The sequence below is a fragment of the Balaenoptera ricei genome, chromosome 14 (genome assembly GCF_028023285.1).
Source record: "Balaenoptera ricei isolate mBalRic1 chromosome 14, mBalRic1.hap2, whole genome shotgun sequence".
Classification (NCBI taxonomy): domain Eukaryota; kingdom Metazoa; phylum Chordata; class Mammalia; order Artiodactyla; family Balaenopteridae; genus Balaenoptera; species Balaenoptera ricei.
In genome coordinates, this window is record NC_082652.1 from 49,664,360 (window position 1) to 49,688,626 (window position 24,267).

Here is a 24,267-nt window from a genome sequence, read left to right on the forward strand (position 1 = left end):
TGGGTTCCTAACAATCCCGAAGTATCGCTTGTTTTGCTGCACTCTGGTACTGTTATCACCTACTCCGACATGCTATTTTCAGTTCATATCACTGTCTACTATTTCCCTTCATTCCTCTCTGAGTACTTTCTATATATTCAATCATCACACCCATTCATCAGCTTCTCCTGTCTTTTTCATTTAGTTAAGGGGGAAGGGGGGGCCTAGCCCAGTCTGAAATATCTTGGGTTGCTTTTTAAAGAGTATTAAGGTTCCTAGATAAAATACAACACACACCATTAAGTGTGAATTCCAGATAAACATGTGATATTGGGAATAACTTATATTAAAAATTATCATTTATCTGAAATTAAAATATAACTGGGCATCCTGTATTTGTTAAATCTGACAACCTTATATGGTACATTTATCTAAGATGAATGAAAATATGGGTTAGAGCCCAAAGATAATCTTAAATTTGGAACAAATTGTTATGTCAGGAAGATCTAAGAATATACCAAGAGCAGAAGTGAGAAGCAGGGTAGGTAGAAGTGATTATTGGGCATCTGCAGGCAATCTGAAATCAAAGTGCCCATTGAAAGCAATATTATCCAACTTTTTAGACCAACAGCACAGGTAGAAATATATTTTATATCATAAGCCAGCACATATACACATTTCAGCAATAAAACAGACCATTTCTATTTTCTTCTATTTCATTTTTTAAAGTTATCACAACCCATTAAATTGGCTTGAAAACTCGCTAATGGGTTGTGATACATACTGTGAAAAACACTGGTCTAAAGCAGAGGGATGCAGCCTGTCAGTCCAAAGGTATTTGCTGTGGTGTTGAGAGAAGATGGTAGTTATGCGGTCAAGTTTGAAATGAAGGCTGCAAATTCAAAGGAGGTCTAAAGCAGGCAGGACTATTATTAAACAGTTCGGGTCAAATTTTAGACAGCTAAAAGCAAGCTGGAAATCTGAGGCAAATGCATCAAATGAAGAGAAAAAGGAATAAAAAGTGAACGAGGTGCAGTCTGAATCCTCCAGGGATAGGGTAATGGTACAAGTGCGAGGCAAGAGGCAAAGCCAGTGAACCTGGGCCAAGACACAGAAATCTGCTATATGATGAAAAGAAACTAGAGGAGGAAAACAGAGAGAGGTAACAGCATTCCAGGGCAACATCGTATGAACTGGGCACCACATCACCATGCATTAGTACATCGAGGTGTAGGCAAACAAGAAATAGAACGTGATTTAAGTCAATTATAGCTAGTTCCTTTTATTAGAAATAGTTTTTGCTCTGCTGATAACACTTCAAATTTAGCTATATTGCTTTGCAGAAAATAACTTTATTTTCTATTGTTTTATCTTACTTATAATGATGAACATCTTTAACTTGGAGTTGTATTTTACAATTATTAAAACAGTCATCAACTGAGCAAATGTGACAATATCAAAAAGAGAGAGAGTCCAATAATCTGGAGGTACGTCTCCAAAGTTGTGGGTAATGTTTTTGTGTCTCTTTTTATGTTAGAATAACTGGCTGTTAAGGAACAGATTGTCATAACAGAGAATTCTTACATTAGATGAAAAAATGAGCAGATGGGCACTGAAAAAGTTTTTCTTCATACGTGACTCCTAATAGTAAAATAAAGAGAATTTTTAAATGTTGCATGTAAATAAAATGACTCTGCAAAGCAAATATTTATACAATTACTTGCAGCATGAATAGCTACATTAAAATATACAATTACACACATGGAAGAGTGGGGAAATGACTCCTTCTCTTGATGTTTCCTGAAGAAGGTATATTCTGTGATATATTAGTGTTTTTGCTGGGGCTTAGGGGAGAACAAGTTGAATCCAACCTTTCTGGTCTAGAATTCAGTGGCATGTTCAAGCTCTCCTGGGCTCCTGTTGCAGCTTCCTTGGTTAAACATTACCCTCACTAAGCCCTGCTAGGCAGTGGGAAGACAGCACTTCTTTTAAAACAGGTAGCCAAGAATACTGCTGCCACAGTCACTTAAAGCAGGCAAGATTTAGCCATCTTAGGGGAAACGGAAGAAAAATGGAGGTTAGGCTTCACTTTTCTAGGGAGTGCATTGAGTCGCACAACCCTCATATGTTTGTGAAAACTACAGAGTCTGTGAGATGGTAATAATGAGATAATGGATGCAGAATTCGTTGTCTGGATTCTTCAACTGCTCCACAACTGGCAAATAATGAACACATTTTTCTGAGATGCCAAGTAAAGAACTAGCCACATGGTTTCCTTTGGAAAACGTCTCTCAACTTGGGTGTTTACTGTGCTCTAGAGGTTGCAATAGGGAAGAACAAATCCGGCTCCATATTAGATCTGCTCCTTTTACGTTAACCTTTGTGCTCTGTTGCCGGTGCTTGGTCATGCTGGCCTTGCGCCTTTAGTAAAAGAATGTTGCCTATAGCCTGAAATATACAGGATAGCCTATTCTCAAGGCTCTGACCTTTAAGAGTCCATTCATATAGAGATAAAAAGTTGCAGAACAGAGCACAGCATTTGTCTTGTCGGAGGTTTGCAGAAACATCATAACCTGACCTAAGTGGACTGCTACAAGAACAAAGGAATCCGACACCAAGAAGTTTGCAACAACTAACCACACCCCTCCCTCACCTTGCCTTTAAAAGTGCTTTACTGAAACCCTTCCAGGGGTTTGGGAGTTTTGGGGCACAAGCTACCCGTCTCCTTGCATGGGCTTCCAATAAACCTTTCTCTGCTCCGAACTCCAACGTTTTGGGTTTTTTGGCCTCACCATGTGTCGGGCACATGAACCTGTGTTCAGTAACAAGGTGACTTTTGAAAACGGAATAACTGGGACTTGTGTTGCTGCAACTTAGACCCCAGGGGTTAAGAATAAAGCTCTGAGTACTTGGGGCAATGCCAACTGTCTGACCCCAAAGTCTATAGTGCCCTATTGAGAAATATTGCTTTAGACTACACAAATAACTATGCAAACTAATGGATACATATATCACGTTCATATGTTCTCCACTGAAGAGGTAAAACACACCAAGACAGAAATTTCTTGGTCCAAATTCCAAATTCTCAAAATCTGTCTCTTTCATGATTCACCTCCTTTCCGATTGCTCGGGTTAAGGAGCAGAGCAATGCTCAAATACGGCTGTGATGTGGGAGAGGACATTCCCAGAAAAATGAAGGTAGAGGAGAGGACGAGGAGTAGAGCAGATAAACATAAAAAACAGGTAAAGGCTTGTCGCTTGTTACTTATGATGAACTGACTAAAATTGCAGCAGATGAAGTTAGTGAATAACACTTTCAATTCTGGAAAAGTCATCAATGAAGACATGGGTGCGTGTTATCCTTGGGCCACTGGGGATCACAGATGATACAAAGAAAGAAAAAGACCTCTCAATATCTAGTTAATAGAAAAAAATCTGTTTACAGCATCTGTTACCCCACAAACAATGCCATATTTTTTAAAATATCACATTGCCTCACTATCATAATATCATGTTTGAAGCAATTATTAAGTTAAAACCTTTACATACATTATTTATGAGCCTCAAAGCAACCCTAAAAATAACACATGCCCAAATCACACATATAGAACTTACCTAATCAGGATTTGAACCCAAGTCTAGCTGACATCAAAGCTGGCACCATTTTCTTTCTATTACTTCACACCAATAGCCCGTGTCCTAGTCCTCTTTCCTATTATATTTTATCCCAATTAAATACATATATAGGTATTTATACAGGTGCATATACTGTAAGAAATTCAGGAGATTTTATTTATTACATCATCACAGTACCCAGGAACCTCTGGATCTGAAGAAGAATCACCCACTAGTAGGTACTAATCTTCCAAGTAGTTTTAAAAGCTGCATTGCCACATTTTCACCACAAGGGTGCACTGAAGTAGCAATTTATCAGGCTGGACATGAAGAGTTAATGCTGTTTCTCCAAAAGGTTAATTCCCTTTCAAGGAATATACCTAGTCACAATAATACGAAAATTATTAATGACAGGGTTTGTGACATTAGTTGATGATAAACTGGTTTGGGTGAGTTATGTCTTTTGACGGTCTCTACTACCTAAAAGAAAGGTTCTGAGTATACAGGATTTGTACTGTTACTCTGCTCACCTGTGATAATTCTCACTACACCTATATAAGAAATAAATCAATTTTGGTGAATGGCAGAACACTATTCTTCTCTTTTAAGATTGTTATTTAATAACTCTAATTCTCATGCCACTGATTTATTTTTTCCTTCTGAGGTGATTTTACACATCTGACTTCTTAGTCTGAATAATATTTTTAGTTATCTAAAACAATGAGGCTGTTCCTATATAAATGTAGGTTTAATATTATGTGTACCATGTTTAATAGCTGTTCAATATTTAGCCAGAATCACCTTTATAAAACCTATTATGTGTGTGGGGGGATATGTGGATATGGGTGTGCAATCTGATAAGAAATAAAGCAATGTGTGGAAATGTAATTGATGTGTTTACATCCTGCCTCTAAGATGATAGCATAATTTAATGCAGCATCAAAGTTTTGCCTAAAAAGCAAGGGGGAAGCACTTGTGTTAAATAATTTTGTTACCTTATTCATAGCCTGCAAAATTGCAGAAATCCAGGGTGCTGTTCAAGGTAAACATGAGTTGTGTAGTGCAGGGTCTTTACAGCCACGGGCTACAGCTCTGATCTTATTTCATTATCTCTATTTATAGTAACATCTTTATACTACTTAGTTGGTATCAAAAAGGCAAGGACTTCACAGAGGTGAAGTAAATTTTTTCCTTCAACGAGTATCTGTGGAATACTCTACCATAAGACGGTTCTTTTACTAAGCTGTGATTATACAGTAATATGAGAAACAGACATGGTCCCCCACCATTAGGGACTACAAGATTTTTTTTAACTTTGACCCTAGCTATAAATAAAGAAAAAAAAGAACAAAATTTTGCCATTTGCAGCAACATGGATGGACTTGGAGGGCATTATGCTAAGGGAAGTAAGTCAGACAGAGAAAGACAAATATTGTATGATATCACTTATGCGTGGAATCTAAAAAATACAACTAACTAGTGAATATAACAAAAAAGAAGCAGACTCACAGGTATAGAGAACAAACTAGTGGTTACCAGTTGCCGGGGGAGGAGCAATATAGGAGTGGAGGAGTGGGAGGTACATACTACTGGGTGTAAGACAGGCTCAAGGATGTACAACATGGGGAATATAGCCAATATTTTGGCTCATCTTGAGCCAAAGTTCAAGATATTGATGAGCCAATATCAACTCATCTTGATAACATGAGTTCTCAACTTCTATAAGATACATGCCAAAGGCTATTACTCATGATGCCACACTGGGATTCACACAAAAATCAGGACGATGCTATGCTACTTGGAATATCAGTAGGTCTATGTATGGCATGTCACACAATTCTTTCCTATCTATTCTTGAGTTAAACTCAGCTAAATATGAGAGACAAACACATGTACAAAATGATCATACAAAATGTCAATGACTGCTATCAGCCTAATTTATTCTCTAGCTTCTCTTGCCCAAGGATATTTAAAGTCCATATAAAGATATATAGGTCAATGCTTTAATCCAAAGAAATTAAATTCTAATTGTAAAACTTGAGTCATTGTGATAGGGAAGGGAAATATATTCAGAGAGCAAGGCGTTCCTGGTACTAATCACAGAAATAAATATAACCCCCTATATTTCAACAGTGTCTCAGATTATAGGACTATAAGACAAGCAACACTGATGTTCACAGGATCATTTATGTTTACAATGAAATTTGAGGTGTGGTCACATCTGTTGCACTGCAGCTTAAAATCACATTATAACTTAAGTAGCCATCCGTTGACAACATGGTTCAGATTACTGCAAAATTTTTAACAAAAATGGAGAGCAGTGAAAATCTGCTGACACTTGAGAGTCATTTTTATGGCCTTTCTTCTTATATCACTATTTTAAAATCCTAGATATAGGAGGTCTAAGGACTACAGATCCTTTTCGTGATTATTACCATCATCATTATTATTATTTATAGGAGAGCTCTCTAGATGATAATGAAGCCAAAATCTTCTCTCTCTCTGCTATGCTCATCAGCCAATCTGCTTTTTCAAGAGCGGGAGGCATTTCCCTATGTTTGAACATTTCTTGTGCCAACCTATTTGCTCACTTTGGTTACTATTTTCCTTGTGCCCCTTCCACAGTAATGGCTCCACACACACCATGAAAACTGCTGTAATTCCTTCAGAGCTGGGAAAAAAACAGAAATATAGTCCCCTCATTTTATATGTGCGAAAACTGTGGCCTAAGTCAAAAAGAGGGTAAATTAATTGCTAGGAACTCTCGAATTTTAATTTAGTGTTATTTTTTTCACACCACAATGGCTGCAAATTTTGGTCATTGGCCTCATTCTAAGTTGACAAGAATTCTGGGAATTTTGACATAGCAAACTAGCCCAAATGGTGCAAGTTAAAATACCCCATTTAGCAGTAGAGACACTGAACCAATAGATATTAATAAAACAGAACAGGATAAAATGACACTAACTGAAGTTTTAAGGTTAAGAGTTGTAGACCTGCTAGCATAAAGACTTTTCCTTTTTAACATTCAGAGTAGGGATACAGACATTCTCCCTAATATATTATTTTTCTACAGCATGTCCCTGGAAAGGAATATTCTATTCATATTGAAAGCAAATTCTTGAAAGAGATCCAGTTTTAAAATTTTTCAGAAAAGCAATTTAAAATTAACGTAAGACTGAAACTTGGGTAAAAGCAAATGAAATAACTGAAATTCTCATAAACTTCATCTAGCAGGAGAGCTCCTAAACACAGGTACCCTGGCTTCTTCCATGCTTCCCTTCAGCCCGGTCAAAGCTTGGAGAACAGTTACACTGTGGACTGCCAGAGATAGTGACATTTATAAGATGTACATAAGAGAATGCCTAAGTTATTACTATTCCTCTCTCTCCCAACACGGAGGCATTGGGGCAAGCAGAAGAAATTACATCCATAATTATAATTAGGGCAACGATGGAACTATGTTGATTGTCCCGTTTGTCCTTCTACCTGGAACATGACTAGTGATTGGATAAAGGAGAAAAAATATTATTCAAAAGTTGACCATAAGGAAAGCACTTCATGCATATTAACTCATTTATTTTGCCACACCATGCATATCGTTATCTCCCTCTAAACAGGAGGAGAAAAAAAGTAAATAATTGGCCAAAAGTGACACAGATAGGAAGTACTAGATTTGAAATTTGAAACTGAGTTTGTCTGGCTTCTAGCCTATTTTCTTTTAGCTGTAGCATATGCTCTCCACTCAGAATTAAATGAACGTAATTATTGGCAGCTATGTATGTGAGTAATACATGTAAACTTACTGTATCACACCACAAGTTGTGTGTGTGTGTACATATACACATATATATGCAGACTGTTCTCTCCACTGAAAACACTGACTTTCCCTGCTAGTTCCTGGATTTCCACCAGTTACTTTTATTTTACATGTAGCAAGAGTTTTGAAACTTTATCTTTAATCGGACCATAACTGAAGAAACCTTTCTGGAAAGGCAGCTGTGCTTTAGCCTGTGATGAAATGCAAGACATAAAAGACAACTAGAGAAGAGTCATATATTCCCTGAAGGTAGAATTCAGACAATAGCTGAGAAAAGTTAAGGACTGGAAGACAACTTCCTGCATTCATGATTTTTTTTTAAACTATGTTACCACATTAATTTTGAAGTCACTTTCCAAATTGCTAAGCATACTTGCATTCAATTTTCAGTAGAAAGATATACTTAAGTTCAAATATAAGTGATATCTGAATGATTCACACTTCCTCTCCACTCTGTTAATGTAGATAATCAACCCAAAAATATTGAAGGAAATACATTCAGTGCACCAGTAAAGGTTAATATATACACAGGGACAAATGAAGGGGGGAAGAAAAGACCTAAAAGACACTAGAATTCAACAATGACTAAAAAAATTACTTATGATAGCCTTTACATATTCCTAAAATGTGTCATTTTATGTGGATTTTTAAAAAGAGCTCATGAGTAACAGAATATACACCCTCCAATTTTTTTCTCTAGTCAGATCAGATTGCAATAAAATTTAAGTTGTATAACGACTAGATATTTCAAGGAATGATATACTGCAGATAGGTAAAAACAAATAGCATTCAAAAGTTAATCCAATATTAAAGGACCACCATTTCCTGCAGAGTGAAAACATAGAAAGATTTGCAAAAAAGGCAAAGTAAATAAAATGACCGCTAAATCTATTGGTAATATTATCAAGACAAAATGACACGTTTTAATGATTAGTTGTATAAGTATGATTTCTTGGCCATGTAGGATAAGGGAGAAAAAGAAAGTCAATAATCATGCATGCTCTATGAGCTAATGTGTTAGAAGTAGGAAAAAAATATTAATCTTAATGGGAACCATTATAACTGCAATAGGTATCTAGCTAATTCTACCAGTGACTAGCCAATTCCAGCATTAGTATTGAGAACTAAATTCTGATCCAACAGTCTAGGGCCCTAATAGCACTACACCATTTCATTTCAAATTGCATTTAGTTTCATGCCCCATTAGTTGAACATTTATATTAATTTTAACATTAGACTTAAATTCATTGTGGCGTCATGTGCACAGTTTTGCTGGCAATGAAGCAGTGTTTTCTTCCTTTTTTTTTCTACGATCTATTATTACTCCATGAAATGGAAATGTTCTCTAGTTAGGATTCAGTTGAGAAATACCAGAAGGCAGAAGGTGAGGCCAGAAGAAACCTTCATGATATTAGGAAAAGGTGAGAGTACTTATATGCGGAAACAAAAAATAAACTTGGGAAAGAAAAGAATCTTCAAATAGGACATTCTCAAGAGGGAATGGATGATATTTCAGATACTATTTATACATTCAAAGTTGGTATCCAGCCCTACCCCAGAATGCAGAAAACATCTTCAAAATGTTAATGCAAAATGATATATGTTGGAAATGTGTTTACCAATTTATTGGAAGTGTTTAGCATGCATTATGGCAGTGGATCAGATTCTCTACATTTCATTTAGGAAAACACCGGGTGAGAGACTTGGGTTTATGTCATATTTCTCTTTTAATTAAAGGTCTCTAATAAGTGGATTTCAAAGATTAAATCACTTTAAATTGCTTTTGGCACCTAAACAGATTTGGCTGCCACACTATTCCTGACAGTGAAGCCACTTGTTTTTTGTTGGTTTGTTTTCATTGAATACAACTGAACTTATGTATTCCTACCTTACAAAGTCCTATCAAGTTTAGGTAGCTATTTTGTGAAAACGAATTATCATAAGAGTACACAGTTAGTGATATTAGTAGATCAATATACAGTTTTTTTCCCTATTAGTATCCAGAGATACAACCCTGGCTTAGGAGGCAAGCAAAATGAGTATGTTCAGTAACATTAGTCTACACAAAAGTATCTTAAGAAGCTAGGTCATTATCATTAGTCATGATAAAGATGTCTCCTCAGATATGTAAGTCAAAAGAAAGTTTATGTGGCAGAGTTATGTAAGGAAACTTACAATAGTGCCTGCCCACAAACCATGCAATTTGGAAACAGCCAAGAAACAAAACCATAGAGAAGGAGAGATAAATACAACATGTATTAGGGGTTATTATGCAACTATAAAGATTCAATATGACCCTGGAGATATAGCAAAAAATAGTTATGGAAAAGAAGCTATTTCTTATGCTCAGTAGCTAATTTTCAAACATATGTACCTGTATTTGAAACTTTGAGCATTTCACACATTTTTCTGTATCTGAAAAAAAAATGGATCCAGACTGATATTGTGTATAAATATAGCTGAAAACAGTTAATATAAAGGTAGCCAAAAGCAAAGTTCAATAAGAATTCTAAAAAAGGATATTATTCTGATTGCTGATAAAGTATTTCTGATGTACACTTTGCTCATATTGGAAAAGAATAATTTACTGTTCAATTTTCCTAGAAAGGATGAATTATCTATAGTAAGATGATTTCATAAAATGTTTAATTAAATAGAAAACTAGATTAAAGTGTCTAGATCGAACAGTAAGTATAATTAAAAACTTTAGAAATAATATATAACTCCATTTTGACAATATATATTTCAATATCTAACAGTTAGTTAATCTGTTTTCTAGATAATTTACAATAAAAGCATTGTATATTTTCATTTTTAAATGTTCAAGGGCACTAGGCCTATGAAAATAACACATATTTTTAAATAACTTATACTGGAAAATTAAGAAAGGCATACCCTTCAGGGCAAATGTATTTAATATAAGGTAACATAAGAAAAGCACATAAAATTTTCTTATTCATGTGACTATAAGTATTAAATAAGAAATACCTGAACATATTAATATGTTTTGAAGGGGAAGGACTGTTAAGACAATAGTGGTAGTACAAAAGTTCATATGTTCCAGTAGATAATTTATATATTATGATTTGAACACATATTATATATTGAATATATAACACAAATAATCTTCCCATTTGTGGGCATTTCACTGGGACTACCACATTTTATGCATATTTAAAGAAAAGAAAATGATAATGCTAGAAACAGGTTTCTAGCAATATATGCAATAGACTTAGTGAACATACAACCAAAATAGAATTCAATAATAATAGTTTAAATGTTGGGTGTGACCATGATATAGTCTAATTTATGTTGAAGATAGAATACTCATAACTATTTAACCCATCTTTAATAAGCATATAATATCAAATTTCAAAATGCATGCCTTTTTCTTTTCTTTTTTTGTTTTTTTAACTTACTGCTTTGTAAGTTCTCTTTTGTCCAGCATGTTTCCGAATTTGTTCTCCATTTGGCCCTGTTTCCACATGCATTGAATAGATAATGTCAAAGAAATCTTCAACCACGGCTACCCGCCGCAAAGATAGCTTCTCATCTACCCCTACGCCATCCTGGAAACAAAACCAAAACAAAAAACACAAAAAGGCACAAGATTAATAAAGAAATATGGAAATATGTATTTAATATATAAGGTTGACACAGAAAGTTCATTAGACAAAAACATTTTAATAAACTGATCCAAATCATCTAGATAGTAAAGTTCAAAAAATTATGATTGAATATCTCATCATTTTATATATTATTTACATACAAAACTATAAGAAACATGAAAAAAGATATTTGGCATAGTTAATCACGCTTACCCATTAATGCCACCTTTTATATTTTAAAATGACTTACTTGTAACCATCAGTGTAACTTTCTTAAATTACTCTGAAATACATTATTAAGGTCCAGTAATTTTTTTATTGCAATAATTTCTTCTAGATATTGATTTCTTATCTAATCAATATCTATTGTGTCCCTGGGTACTGGACATTGTGATTAGAGAAATGAAAGAAATAATATGAAACCTCTACCCTTAATATCATACAATCTAGGAAAGAAAATTCATCTACTCTGCTATCCGTATTAGACTAAGGGAGAGTATGGGTTAAAGGTTAAAAATGTGAGCTCTGGAGATGATCTAGGTGTGAACTTTGGATCATCCACTCAGAAGTTGTATATTTTGTGCAAATCTTTTAAACCTCTCGAAATTTGTTTTCTCACCTGTAAAATAGGGATAACAGAGCCTACTTCACAGACCTGTAATCATTAAATGAAATAATGTATCTAAAGGATATAACCCAATGTTTGGCATATAGTGAACAGTCAATAAATGGTGGCTTTTGCCATTTTGATGATCATGATAAAAATATAAGTCAAGTAATAGGGGAGTTCAGAGAATAAAGATGTCACCTCTTACTGAAGCAACTTCATGCAAGAAACAGAATTTGACATGGGTGGGAGCTGAAGCAGGGGATAAGTCATGGCAGTGGGAAAGACAGCAAAGAGCCAAAAGTTTCCGTATATGACTGAGAAGAATAAATAATAAGTTTGGAATGAGATAAGAAATAAATTTAATCTTACATGGCTGCCACATGAATGAATTCACTACTTCGAGTGGGGGATCCAAAGTTAACACCTAGATATTCTCTAGAGCTCCCATTTTTAACCTTTAACCCATCTGTCCCTTAGTCTAATGCTGACAACACAGTAGATGCATTTTCATTTCTGAAATGAAAGGGTTTCCTACTTGCAAACACACACACACACACACACACACACACACACACACACACACTCTCTCTCTCTCTCACACAATGTTCTTAGTCAGACCTTGAGGCATAACCTGCAGTAACATGACAGCTTCATAAATGCTGGCATACAACACCAGAAGATGATTAACCTGAGCAAAATCATTACGCAGTCAATGAGTCAAATGGCAAAAGCCTCTTTGAACAGTAGTGCTAGCAGACTGAGCTCACTGCAAAACTGAAAGCAAATCACCTGATGCTTTTTGTTAGTTTGGTTTTTATTTTATTTATTTCTTTCTTCTGGTTTACGATAGGTCTCAGTAGCAGCAGTGCCTAAAGCAGGATATGCAAATAACTATATACATGAAGTTTTACATAAGGCCAAACAGCCAGGCGTTCCACCTTTGTTAAATTTGAAGTGCTCCCTCACAAATTATCTGTGATGCATGTGGTTCCTCACTAGGTTTCAGACCTTTCTGACTTCTCTCCTTTAACATCTTGAGCCATCTCTTCTTCTACACTGGGCTCCATGGATAATCCTTCATTGCCTTATGATGCAAGACCAATCTGTAGTGAGAGGACAGGGAAGCTGCATGAATCACAGCAGTGACCAGCCTGGAAATTAGTTGAAACTAAGAGGATACTGTCAGGGAAGCACCATTTCAGATGTCCACCCACCAGCTCTCCTGGCCTACCCCCTCCTCCTCAGAGAACATCCACTCTTCCTAGGCTGGAAATCCAAATTCTAAGTCCACTGACTATCAAAACTACCCTCAAAACTTCGTCTTCTTTTCTCTCAGAAATAAAACTTAGAGTTTCCTCTCAGTTCCCTTGCCAGATAACCAAAAATACAGTAATTTTGTACAGTTAGTAAACTATGAGTGATGTAGGGATCATAGCCTATGAATTCATTCCTTCAACATGTATCCTAAAAGTACCAACTACTGTCAAGCCCTCTTTTGCTAGGTGCTGAAGTTATCAAAGTGTATGAGACAAAAAACCCAGGTTTTTGTGCTTTTCAGTCTAGTAGAGAAAATATTAAACAAATCATTGCTACAGCTATATATTAATTTCCTGTAGCTTCTGTAACAAATTACCACAAAATGGGTGGCTTACAAAAAAGCAAATTTATTCTCCCATAGTCCTGGAAGCTAGAAGTTCAAAATCAAGATGTTGACAGAGCTGCTCTCCCTTTAAAAGCTCTAGGGAAGAATCCATTCTTTGTCTTTTCCAGGCTCTGGAGGTTGCCGGCATTCATGGCTTGAGGCCATATCACATTGACTTCTCTTTGATGTGTTTCTCCTCTGTGTCTCTCATTTACAAGGACCCATCTTATATGAGGGAATGTAGGGCCTGACCAGATAATCCAGGATAATCTCCTCCTATCAAGATCCTTAACTTAATTGCATCTACAAAGACTCTCTTCCCAAACAAGGTAACTTTTACAAATTCCCAGAATTGGGATTTGAAATCTTTGGGCAGGCATTATTCAACTGACTACAGATAATATGTATCAGAGTACAGAAGGTACAAGTTGTGCTATGGGAGCATATATTGGAAATGGCTTACAATTATTGGTTAACAGTAAACACTCCCTGATTTCAGACTACACTACAAATCTACAGTAGTCAAAACAGTATGGCACTGGCATAAAAACAGAAGCATAGATCAGTGGAACAGGACAGACAGCCCAGAAATAAACCCACACACTTATGGTCAATTACTCTACCTCAAAGGAGGTAAGAATACACAGTGGAGAAAAGACAGTCTCTTTAATAAGTGGTGCTGGGAAAACTGGACAGCTACATGTAAAAGAATGAAACAAGAACATTCTTTAACACCATATACAATCTCATTTACTGTTGCATCAAAAAGAATAAAATACCGAGGAATAAACTTACCTAAGGAGACAAAAGACCTGTACTCCAAAAACTATAAGATGCCAATGAAAGAATTAAAGGTGACACAAACAGATGGAAAGAGATACCATGTTCTTGGACTAGAAGAATTAATATTGTTAAAATGACCATACTACCAAGGCAATCTACAGATTCAATGCAATCTCTATTAAAATATCAATGGCATTTTTCACAGAACTAGAACAATTAATTTTAAAATTTGTATGGAAACACAAAAGACCCCAAATAGCCAAAGCAATACTGGGAAAGAAAAATGGAGCTGGAGGTATCAGGCTCCCTGACTTCACACTATACTACAAAGCTACAGAGATTAAAACAGCATGGTACTGGCAGAAAAACAGGAATATATATATAATGGAATATTACCCAGCCATAAAAAAGAATTAGATGTTGCCATTTGCGACAACACGGATGACCTAGAGAGTATTATGCTAAGTGAAATCATTCAGAGAAAGACAAATACTGTATGATTTCACTTATATGTAGAATTTAAAAAACAAAACAAGTGAACAAACATAACAAAACAGAAACAGAGTCACAGACACAGAGAACAAAGAGATGGTTGCCAGAGGGACAGGGCGTAGGGGATGAGTGAAATAGGTGAGAGAAATTAACAGGTATAAACTTCCAGTTACAAAATAAATGAGTCACAGGGATGAAATGTATGGCATGGGAAATATAGTCAATAACAATGTAATATCTTTGTATATTAACTAGTCTTATTGTGGTGATCATTTTGTAATGTATAGAAACACTGAATCACTAGATATGCACCGGGAGCTAACAGAATGTTATAGATCAATTATACTTCAAAAAGCAAACAGTCATAGAAAAAGAAATCAGATTTGTGGTTACTTGAAGAGAAGGGTAAGAGTAGGGAAAATTGGATTAAAGTGGTCAAAAGGTACAAACTTCCAGTTATAAGTCCTAGGGATATAATATACAACATGACTAATATAATTAACACTGCTGTATGTTATATATGAAAATTGTTAAAGAGTTTTCATCACAAGGAAAAAATTATTTTTCTCCTTTTACTTTGTATTTATATGAGATGATTGATGTTTACTAAACTTATTGTGGTAATCATCTCATGGTGTATGTAAGTCAAATTATTCTGCTGTACACCTTAAACTTATAGTGTTGTATTTCAATTATACCTCAATAAAACTGGATGGCCAAAAAAATAAGAAAAATCTCAAATCAGATTCCTATCTTTCCACCTTAAGTAAGTAGAAAAAGAGTAAAGTAAAATGAAGCAAAAGGGGGAAGTATTTAAAAAGAGGAGAAACAAATAAAAGAGAATAGAAAACAATGAACAAGATCAGTAAAACCAAAGAGTAGTCTTTGAAAAAGTTTTTTAAATGACAAAACTTTAGCTTTACTGCCCAAGATAAAGAAGGAGAAGACTCAAATTACTAAAATCAGGAATAAAAGAAATATCCCTGCTGACCTGACAAAAATAAAAAAGGGTTTAAAAATATTATAAACAACTGTATGCTAACAAATCAAATAACCACATAAAATGAACAATTCCTAGAAAGATGTAAATTACTGAAATTGACTAAAAAAATAGAAAATCTGAATAGGTCTGTGACAAGTAAAGATACAAAATTGGTAATGAAAAAAACCCTTTCACAAAGAAAAGCCCAGGTTCAGAGGGTTTTACTGGACTAAACATTCAAGGAATTATGGCCAATTCATCAGAAAAATAGATGAGAAAACACTTCTGAAATCACTCTAAGAGGCCAGGATTACCATTATATCAAAACTAAATACATCACAAGGAAAAAACTACAGACAAATATATTTTATGAATATAGATGTAAAAATCTTCAACAAAACACTAACAAATTCCAATCATATATATAGTAATTATTATTATATACCACAACCAAGTAGGATAATCCAAAGTTGGTTTAACTCAAGAAAATGAATTAATGTAATAAACCATTTTAATAGAGTAAAGGGAAAAAAGCATATGATCACCTCAACAGATGCAGAAAAATATTTGACAAAAGGAACATACTTTTCTGGCAAAAACTTAGTAAACTAGGAATAGAAAGGAATCCTCAATCTGATAAAGGACATCTTTAAAAACCCCACAACAAATATCTTATTTAATGGTGAAAGACTGAATGTTTTCCCTCTAAGAACAGGGGCAAGACAAGAATGTCTGCTCAAGCCACTCTATTTAACACTGTATTTTGAGCTTCTATTCAGGGCAGTTAGGCAAGAAAAGGCCCCTTGATTGGAAAAGAGGAATAAAACTATCTCTTTTTGCAGATGACATAGTCTTATACATAAAAAAGCCTAAGGAATCCACTAAAAAAACTTAGAATTCATAAATGAATTTTGCAAAGTTAACATACAAAATCAATATACAAAAATCAGTTGTATTTCTGTTCATTAGCAATGAACAACCCAAAAATAAATTAGGAAAAATAATTCTATTTATAATGGCATATAAAAGAACAGAATACTAGGTATTAATTTAGATTTAACTAAGTTATAGTTAACAAAAAAGTGCAAAACTTGAACACTGACAGCTGCAAAACATTGTTTATAAGAAATTTAAAATCATCTAAATAAATGTAAAGACATCCTATGTTCATGGATCAGAAGGCTTAATATTGTTAAGATGGCAATACTCCAAAAAATAATTTACAGATTCAATGCAATTGCTATTAAAAAGCTAACTAGCTTTTTTTCAGAAATTGACAAGTTACAATTCATATGTAACTGCAAAGTATTAAGAAAAACCAAAACAGTCTTTTAAAAGAAGAAATTTGGAGGTCTTACACTTATTAATTTCAAAACCTACTATAAATCTAAAGTAATAAACATAGCATGGTACTGGCATGAGAACAGATATATAGATCAATGGGTTAGAACTGAGCTTCCAGAGATAAATCCTTACACTTAATTTCAATTCATTTCCAACAGGAGTGTCAAGATAATGCAACTGGGAAGGAATAGTTTTTTCAACAAGGGGTGCTGAGACAACTGGATACCCAATGCAAAAGAATGAAGTAGAATCCCTACGTCACACCACAAAAATTAAATCACAGTGGATCATATATCTAAACATAAGAGCTAAAACTTACAAGAAAACAGGAGTAAATATTTTTAATCTTTAGTAAGGCAAGGTCTGCTCAGTTATGACACCAAAAGCAAAAGCAACAATAGAAAAACTAATAAATTGGACTACACCAAAATATTTTTTTAATTCATGCTGCAAATGATACAATCAAAAAAGTGAAATGAGAGCCCATAAAAATGAGAGAAAATATTTGAAAAGCATATGTCTAATAAGAGACTTTCATCTGTAATACATGAAAACACTTGCAACTCAATAATAGAAAGAAAAATGACCCAATTAAAAATTGGTAAAAGACTTAAAGACATTTCTCTAGAGAAGATGCTCAAATGGCAAAATAGCACAAGAAAACATGCTCAACATCATAAGTAATTAGGGAAATGTAAATCAAAATCTCAATAAGATACTACCTCACATTCACTGAGACTGTTATAATCAAAATAATAAATATTGGTGAGGATATAGAAAAATTAGAACCCTCATGCATTGCTGATGGGAATGCAAAATAATGCCATTGCTTTGGAAAGTTTGGCAGTAACCTGGAAAATCAAACGTAGACTTACCAAATGACTCAGCAAGCCCACACATTTGTATATATTCAAGGGAACTGAAAACATACATTCACATAAAATATATTGTACATAACAAAGCAGCATACTCATAATAGCCAAAAAAGTGGAAACAATTCAAATGTCCCTGAACTGATGAATATATATAAACAAAGTGTGTTTATACAAAAAATAAAACTATACAGAGAAATAAAAAGAGATGAAATATTGATTCATGCTATGCCATGGAAGAACCTGGAAGATATCAAGATAAGTAAAAGTGCCAGACACACAAAAAAACACATATTATATGACTCCTTTCATACAAAATATCCAGAAGAGTCAAATTTACATAGATATATTTTACATTTAGTAGTGTGTATATGTCCATGCCACTCTCTCACTTCATCTCAGCTTACCCTTCCCCCTCCCTGTGTCCTCAAGTCCATTCTTGGTTGCTTAGGACTTGGGAAGAGGAGAGAATGAGGATCGACTGCTAATGGGTCTTTTAGAAGGGACAAAAATGTTCTAAAATTAGTTGGTGGTGATATTTTTATACCCTGTGAATATGCTAAAAACATTGAATTGTACACTTTAAATGAATGGATTGTGTGGTTTGTGAGTTATATCTCAATAAAGCTGTTAAGTGTGTGGTCTCCAACAGTTTTGGATTTTGAGTTTAAAGATTCAAAACAACAGGAAGAGGAGCTCATACAGTACAAATTTAAACAGTCTGCAAACACATGAGCATCCAGTGCAAATAGAAGTGGTTTAATCACCAAGGCTTATAGTTGTATATTGTAAGTGTTTAACAGCTGTCTCATAAAAAATAAATACATAAGGTTACTGTAAATTTTAATGATATAAAAGATGTGTAGTATGTAACTTATAAAAAATAATAAAATATACAATACTTTTTATTGTAAATTTCATATAGACAATTGGCTCCCATGAGCTAATACAACCTAGCTCCAGGATTCCACTGTTTTTATGTCATTCAGGATGAGTGAATGACATATTTAACAAATTAAATGAATAATTTATAGTATAGTTCCTGTGGTTAACCACTGACCAAAAAAGCCTCTGATAACAAAAACAAAAAATTAACTGATCTAATGTGACAATTCAGGGTGCCATAAAAGAAATACAGCTTCTTTTGGATAAACTTTATATTAAAGCTAATATAATAGCAAAACTAATCAAGTTTGTAAATTGAGTCTGTGATGGCAAATCTGTGCTTAAAAAAAAAGATTATTTTTAATGCCCTTATTGTATTATATTAACATACTAAAATTATATTGAAGGAAAACAATGGTTAAGCTCAAAAATGAGTCACCCTCACTTACTTTCTGCTAGCTTTCTGATTGCCAATTGTTAAGATGATACACATACACAAAAAAATTTAAGGCAATCATATGAAATTGATAAATGAGAGACACCAAGCCTAGAGCTGCTAACATTATTATGATGAAATCAAAATATCATTCATGTTAAAAGACTACCATGTAGTTCTACATGTATCTTCTTGGCCCTACAGGATCTATTGTGAAGATACTATTCCTGAATAGTATCTACAAATTCAACTTCTATTGAAATTCCTCATTTCCAACTATATTACAAAGCCAGAGAAGAATAACTGATGAAAAAAGAACCATTGTGGGATAGATCTCTCTCCTGCAATCCTTCCTGACTACGATTCTCCACAGGAGACTGTATCTGCTTGGGAGGTAATATGGCAAGACATGGATACACATTGACACTAGTATGTCACTCAAGCATACTATTCAGATCGAAACAGGAACATTTATGAGAGTTTTCTGCTCAATTAAAAATTGTAATTTGGGACTTCCCTGCTGGCACAGTGGTTAAGAATCTGCCTGCCAATGCAGGGGACACAAGTTCGATCCCTGGGCTGGAAGATCCCACATGCCACAGAGCAACTAAGCCCACACGCCACAACTACTGAGCCTGCGCTCTAGAGCCCGCAAGTCACAACTACTGAGCCCGCATGCCACAACTACTGAAGCCCACCTGCCCTGTGCTGCACAACAAGAGAAGCCACCGCAATGAGAAGCCCACGCACTGCAACGAAGAGTAGCCCCCACTCGCTGCAACTAGAGAAAGCCCATAAGCAGCAACAAAGACCCAATGCAGCCAAAAATAAATAAATAAAATAAAATAAATTTATTAAAAAAAATTGTAATTAAAAGTCCAATTTTTGATACATCAAATATAACATCTACTGAAATAATTTTCTTTTAAATTATAATAGAGAATTCAAACTAAGGTCAATGAAGCACATATACTGCCTAGAAATCAATGAATGAAAATGATTATCACCTTCTCTCCCTCAGTCCAACTCTTATCAAACAGATATCCTAACTGGCAAAATCATTATCATAAACTAACTGATGTGATAGATAACAACTTTAGTGAAATATCTAGAAATAAAAGCCATATGAAGGGCTGCCAATTCATAAGCAACAAATAAAACAACATAATAAAGAAAAAAGAAGAGATAGTGAAATAAATCTAAATCCCCAAAATTCAATTTTCAAGAGTCCTAAACTCAAGAATTCACAGAGAACATCTATAAATAACCTAACCTAATTTTTACCAATACCTTTGAGGCTCCACCTAAACTGAGAGTTAGCCTTGCTCTTATCCTATTCTGTGGACTCCTGCTCACTCTCCATTGGCAGATTAGTTGTCCCAGTCTGAGACACAACGATGAAAGATGAAAGAAGAAGAGGGTTCAGTCTGCGAAGACTGAAAGGTAAGCAAAACATAGCTTACCGCAACTACATAAGGACATCCAGGTGCTGTGGAATATAGCTCTGCAGGAGAGATGCAATCAGGAAGCCCAGGAGTGGGGCAGTATGAAATACAGGTATTGGCAAGGCTTAGGAATTTACATCTACTGTCTGCAAGATACTACGCTAGATCTTTAGCTGATTTTTTAGCTGATTTTTTTTTGTTTTTAAAAACCAACTTGTAAGATGTATTTCCCTTCCTTAAAGAGCTTGTGGTCTACCACTAGAAGTTCTGATGAAGTATGCTGAAAGAGACTATAATTAGTAGAGTATGATAAAGCCAATGTGCTCCAAGACAGGTTCCCAAACTTGGCTACACACTGGGATCTCCTGGTGAACTTTAAAGAACAGCCTGATACCTAGATTCCTCCCACAGAGAATGTGATTGAATAGGTCAGGGGTGCACCTGGGCATGGGTTTTTAAAATACCTCCCTCGGTGATTCTGACGTACAGCCAAAGTTGAGAAATCGGGAGAGGGGTGAATTAGAGATGAGGATGGAAGAGAATGCCGGGCTCACAGACGTCAGACCCCGTAGTCATTTATTACTTTACATGCAGTGGGAAACCATTCAAGGATTTTTTACAATGAGAATTCCAAAATAGATCAGTGCCCTAAAACAACTCCTGTAACAGTAAAATGTAAAGTATAACCAGATTAAACAAGGGAGGTAGTGACAAGAGGGGAAAGAAATGCAAAGTTAAGAGAAAATGTGAGAAGGTAAAATTCACCCATTGCTAGTGACGGCTTACATGTAAAGGTGAGTTGAAGAATGAATGGATTTAAAATGAGGCAGAGAAATGAATGAGACCAAAAAAAGGGTGGGGGCATAGGTGGGGTGGAGTAAAGAGTAGAATGAAAGGGAGAAATTGGTAAATGAAGTAGAAGCCAAGGGGCTGAGGTTAGAGGAAACGAGCAGCACAAGAGCTGCTTTGCCCTCGTCCCTGCTAGTGTGGTACCCGCAGGGTACTTTACCCTTGTAGCTACTCTTGGGGTCTGACAATGCTGCTATTCCCAGTTTACATACAGGACACTGGGCACAGAGAATATAAGTAACTTTCTCAAATCACTAGACTGTGCTAGGATACAAGGCAGGGCTCCGGAGCTCAAGCAATTACCCCTATGAAGGGGAAATGTGACACGGCAATACCCATCTCCACTCTTATTCGAGCAGAATGTGCTAATTTTCAAAGAGGCCATCTGCAGCCCTAAACTCTTTCTTTTTAACCTTAGGGAAGATCCTGCCACTTGGCCCTCAGGGCTTCAGTTCACTCGTATATTAAAAAAACAAAAAAACAAAAAAAATCTGATAAATCATTTACAAGAAGCCTTCAGCTAATAAAAATATTTGATTTTATGTATTGATGATTGAAGAAATTCACCCTACTTATGTGTGAAATATAGTATGTTTAAAAATGAAATTAAAAACGTTGAATTAGTGGCATTTTTTAGCTAACACCTTCTAAAGGGTTTGAGTTACTGACTGTGTTTTAAAAAGGAAAATAACATGTAGAATTTTAAACAAACAATATTTCAGGGGAAAAACAGTACAAAGTAAAGATAGCATAAAGAGAAAAATGAAGTATTTCACCCTAAAAAATACATGTTCATATGAAAGGCAAACCTCTACAAAATTTATTAATTTTGTACCAGCAATTTATTGGCAAAAAAATAGAGAAAACTTAATTCGACTTCTTCTAAAACTGATGATTTACCCAAGAAAACAGCATTGAATTCCAAGCTTATGTTTCTTCAATGAGAAGATAAATTATAATTATTTATGTGGAATATTCATCTTCTCTGCAGCACAAACAAAAGTCCAAGTTACTAGGAGGCCAATCCCCGCCAGCACAAAGAAGCCTGGAAAAACATTGCTTTGCCATATGTTCAGATACTGGCAAAAGGAGCTCTCCTTGTCAGATACTGTCTTATAGGAGGGACTTTTCACCATATCCCTCACAGACGTTGTCGCTGCCTTTGAAGTACAAATAACTTTCAATTTTGAGGTTCTGATTAACCAATTAACATTTAGGCTGCATGTTTCCTGCTTTTTTCATTATTTCACCTCATTAGCATCTATTAAACAGTCTGTAGTAACCAACAAAAAGGTAAAAACTAAATATCTCTCCTTAATTGACTTGTTTAATATAAACTGAGCATTCATCTGGAGATTTAATCATTTGAGCTATCTCTTTTAGTCATCACTGTGGATCATTCAGTATTTGGCTCTGATTTGAGAAGTTCAAATGCATCTTCTTGCATTTTCCATTAATTAACAGTCACAATCATTACCTAAAAGAGTGGTAAAGTCCCTTCTATACTTTGGTACCAGCAACCTAGAGCAAGGCAAATAAAAAATGACTTTTAGAGATACTGGTACTCATAGCAAACTTAATGATAAAAAATTAATAGGTCAAAAGATGTATAGTGTTCATGGCCAATAACCTATAACGCATGAGTATATTAGGAAGAAAATGATAACAAGAAACAAATCATTTAAAGCCTTTGGAGAAAAGAAGGCTACCTTTTGAGTCACAATCCCGGGGTGGGGGGTAGAGAAAGACTTTATTTTTGGAAAACTCTGAGGGCAGTAAGTGAGTTAGTTACATATGGTCACAAAGCAAGAATTTTTTATCTAATTAAAAGGCAAGGAATTAAAGCCTAGAAAGAAAAATTCTTCGCTTCTAAATTGATCAGAAGAGCTGCAACAGAGTTTCACTGGGAAGTAAACGTGAAGATTTAGCTAGTGAGGTGTGTAAGTAAGATCTCTGTCAAAACTTTATCACATCAAAACTATAATGAGGTATCACCTCACACCCGTCAGAATGGCCACCATCAAAAAAATCTACAAACAATAAACGCTGGAGAGGTTGTGGAGAAAAGGGAACCCTCTTGCACTGTTGGTGGGAATGTAAATTGATACAGCCACTATGGAGAACAGTATGGAGGTTCCTTAAAAAACTAAAAATAGAACTACTGTACGACCCAGCAATCCCACTACTGGGCATATACCCTGAGAAAACCACAATTCAAAAAGAGTCATGTACCACAATGTTCACTGCAGCACTATTTACAATAGTGGACATGGAACCAACCTAAGTGTCCATTGACAGATGAATGGATGAAGAAGATGTGGCACATATATACAATGGAATGTTACTCAGCCATAAAAAGAAATGAAATTGAGCTATCTGTAGTGAGGTGGATGGACCTAGAGTCTGTCATACAGAGTGAAGTATGTCAGAGAGAGAAAAATAAATACCGTATGCTAACACATATATAGGGAATCTAAAAAAAAAAAATGGTTCTGATGAACCTAGGGGCAGGACAGGAATAAAGACACAGACATAGAGAATGGACTTGAGGACACGGGGAGGGGGAAGGGTAAGCTGGGACAAAGTGAGAGAGTGGCATGGACATATATACACTACCAAATGTAAAATAGATAGCTAGTCGGAAGCAGCTGCATAGCACAGGGAGATCAGCTCGGTGCTTTGTGACCACGTAGAGGGGTGGGATAGGGAAGGTGGGAGGGAGATGCAAGAGGGAGGGGATATGGGGATATATGTATACATATGGCTGATTCACTTTGCTATACAGCAGAAACTAACACAACATTGTAAAGCAATTATACTCCAATAAAGATGTTAAAAAAAAAAAAAAAAAGACCAGTCAGGAGTGTCTCCTGATGGATCTCATAAAGGGGACATAGTGTCCTTA

General features: G+C 35.2%; 1 protein-coding gene across 6 annotated transcripts in view; it reads right to left on the reverse strand.

Annotated features, from left to right (window-relative positions):
• Positions 1–24,267, reverse strand: part of NOL4 (nucleolar protein 4) — a 399,753-nt gene that overhangs the window by 294,378 nt on the left and 81,108 nt on the right. For 3 of the 6 annotated variants that reach the window (XM_059894059.1, XM_059894058.1, XM_059894055.1), the window contains exon 2: positions 10,834–10,983. In XM_059894059.1, coding sequence (XP_059750042.1) covers positions 10,834–10,983 — 150 coding nt within the window. Of the gene's footprint in view, positions 1–6,394; positions 6,400–9,788; positions 9,852–10,833; positions 10,984–24,267 lie in introns of all 6 variants that reach the window. The other 3 variants (XM_059894056.1, XM_059894054.1, XM_059894057.1) reach the window with 2 other exon arrangements.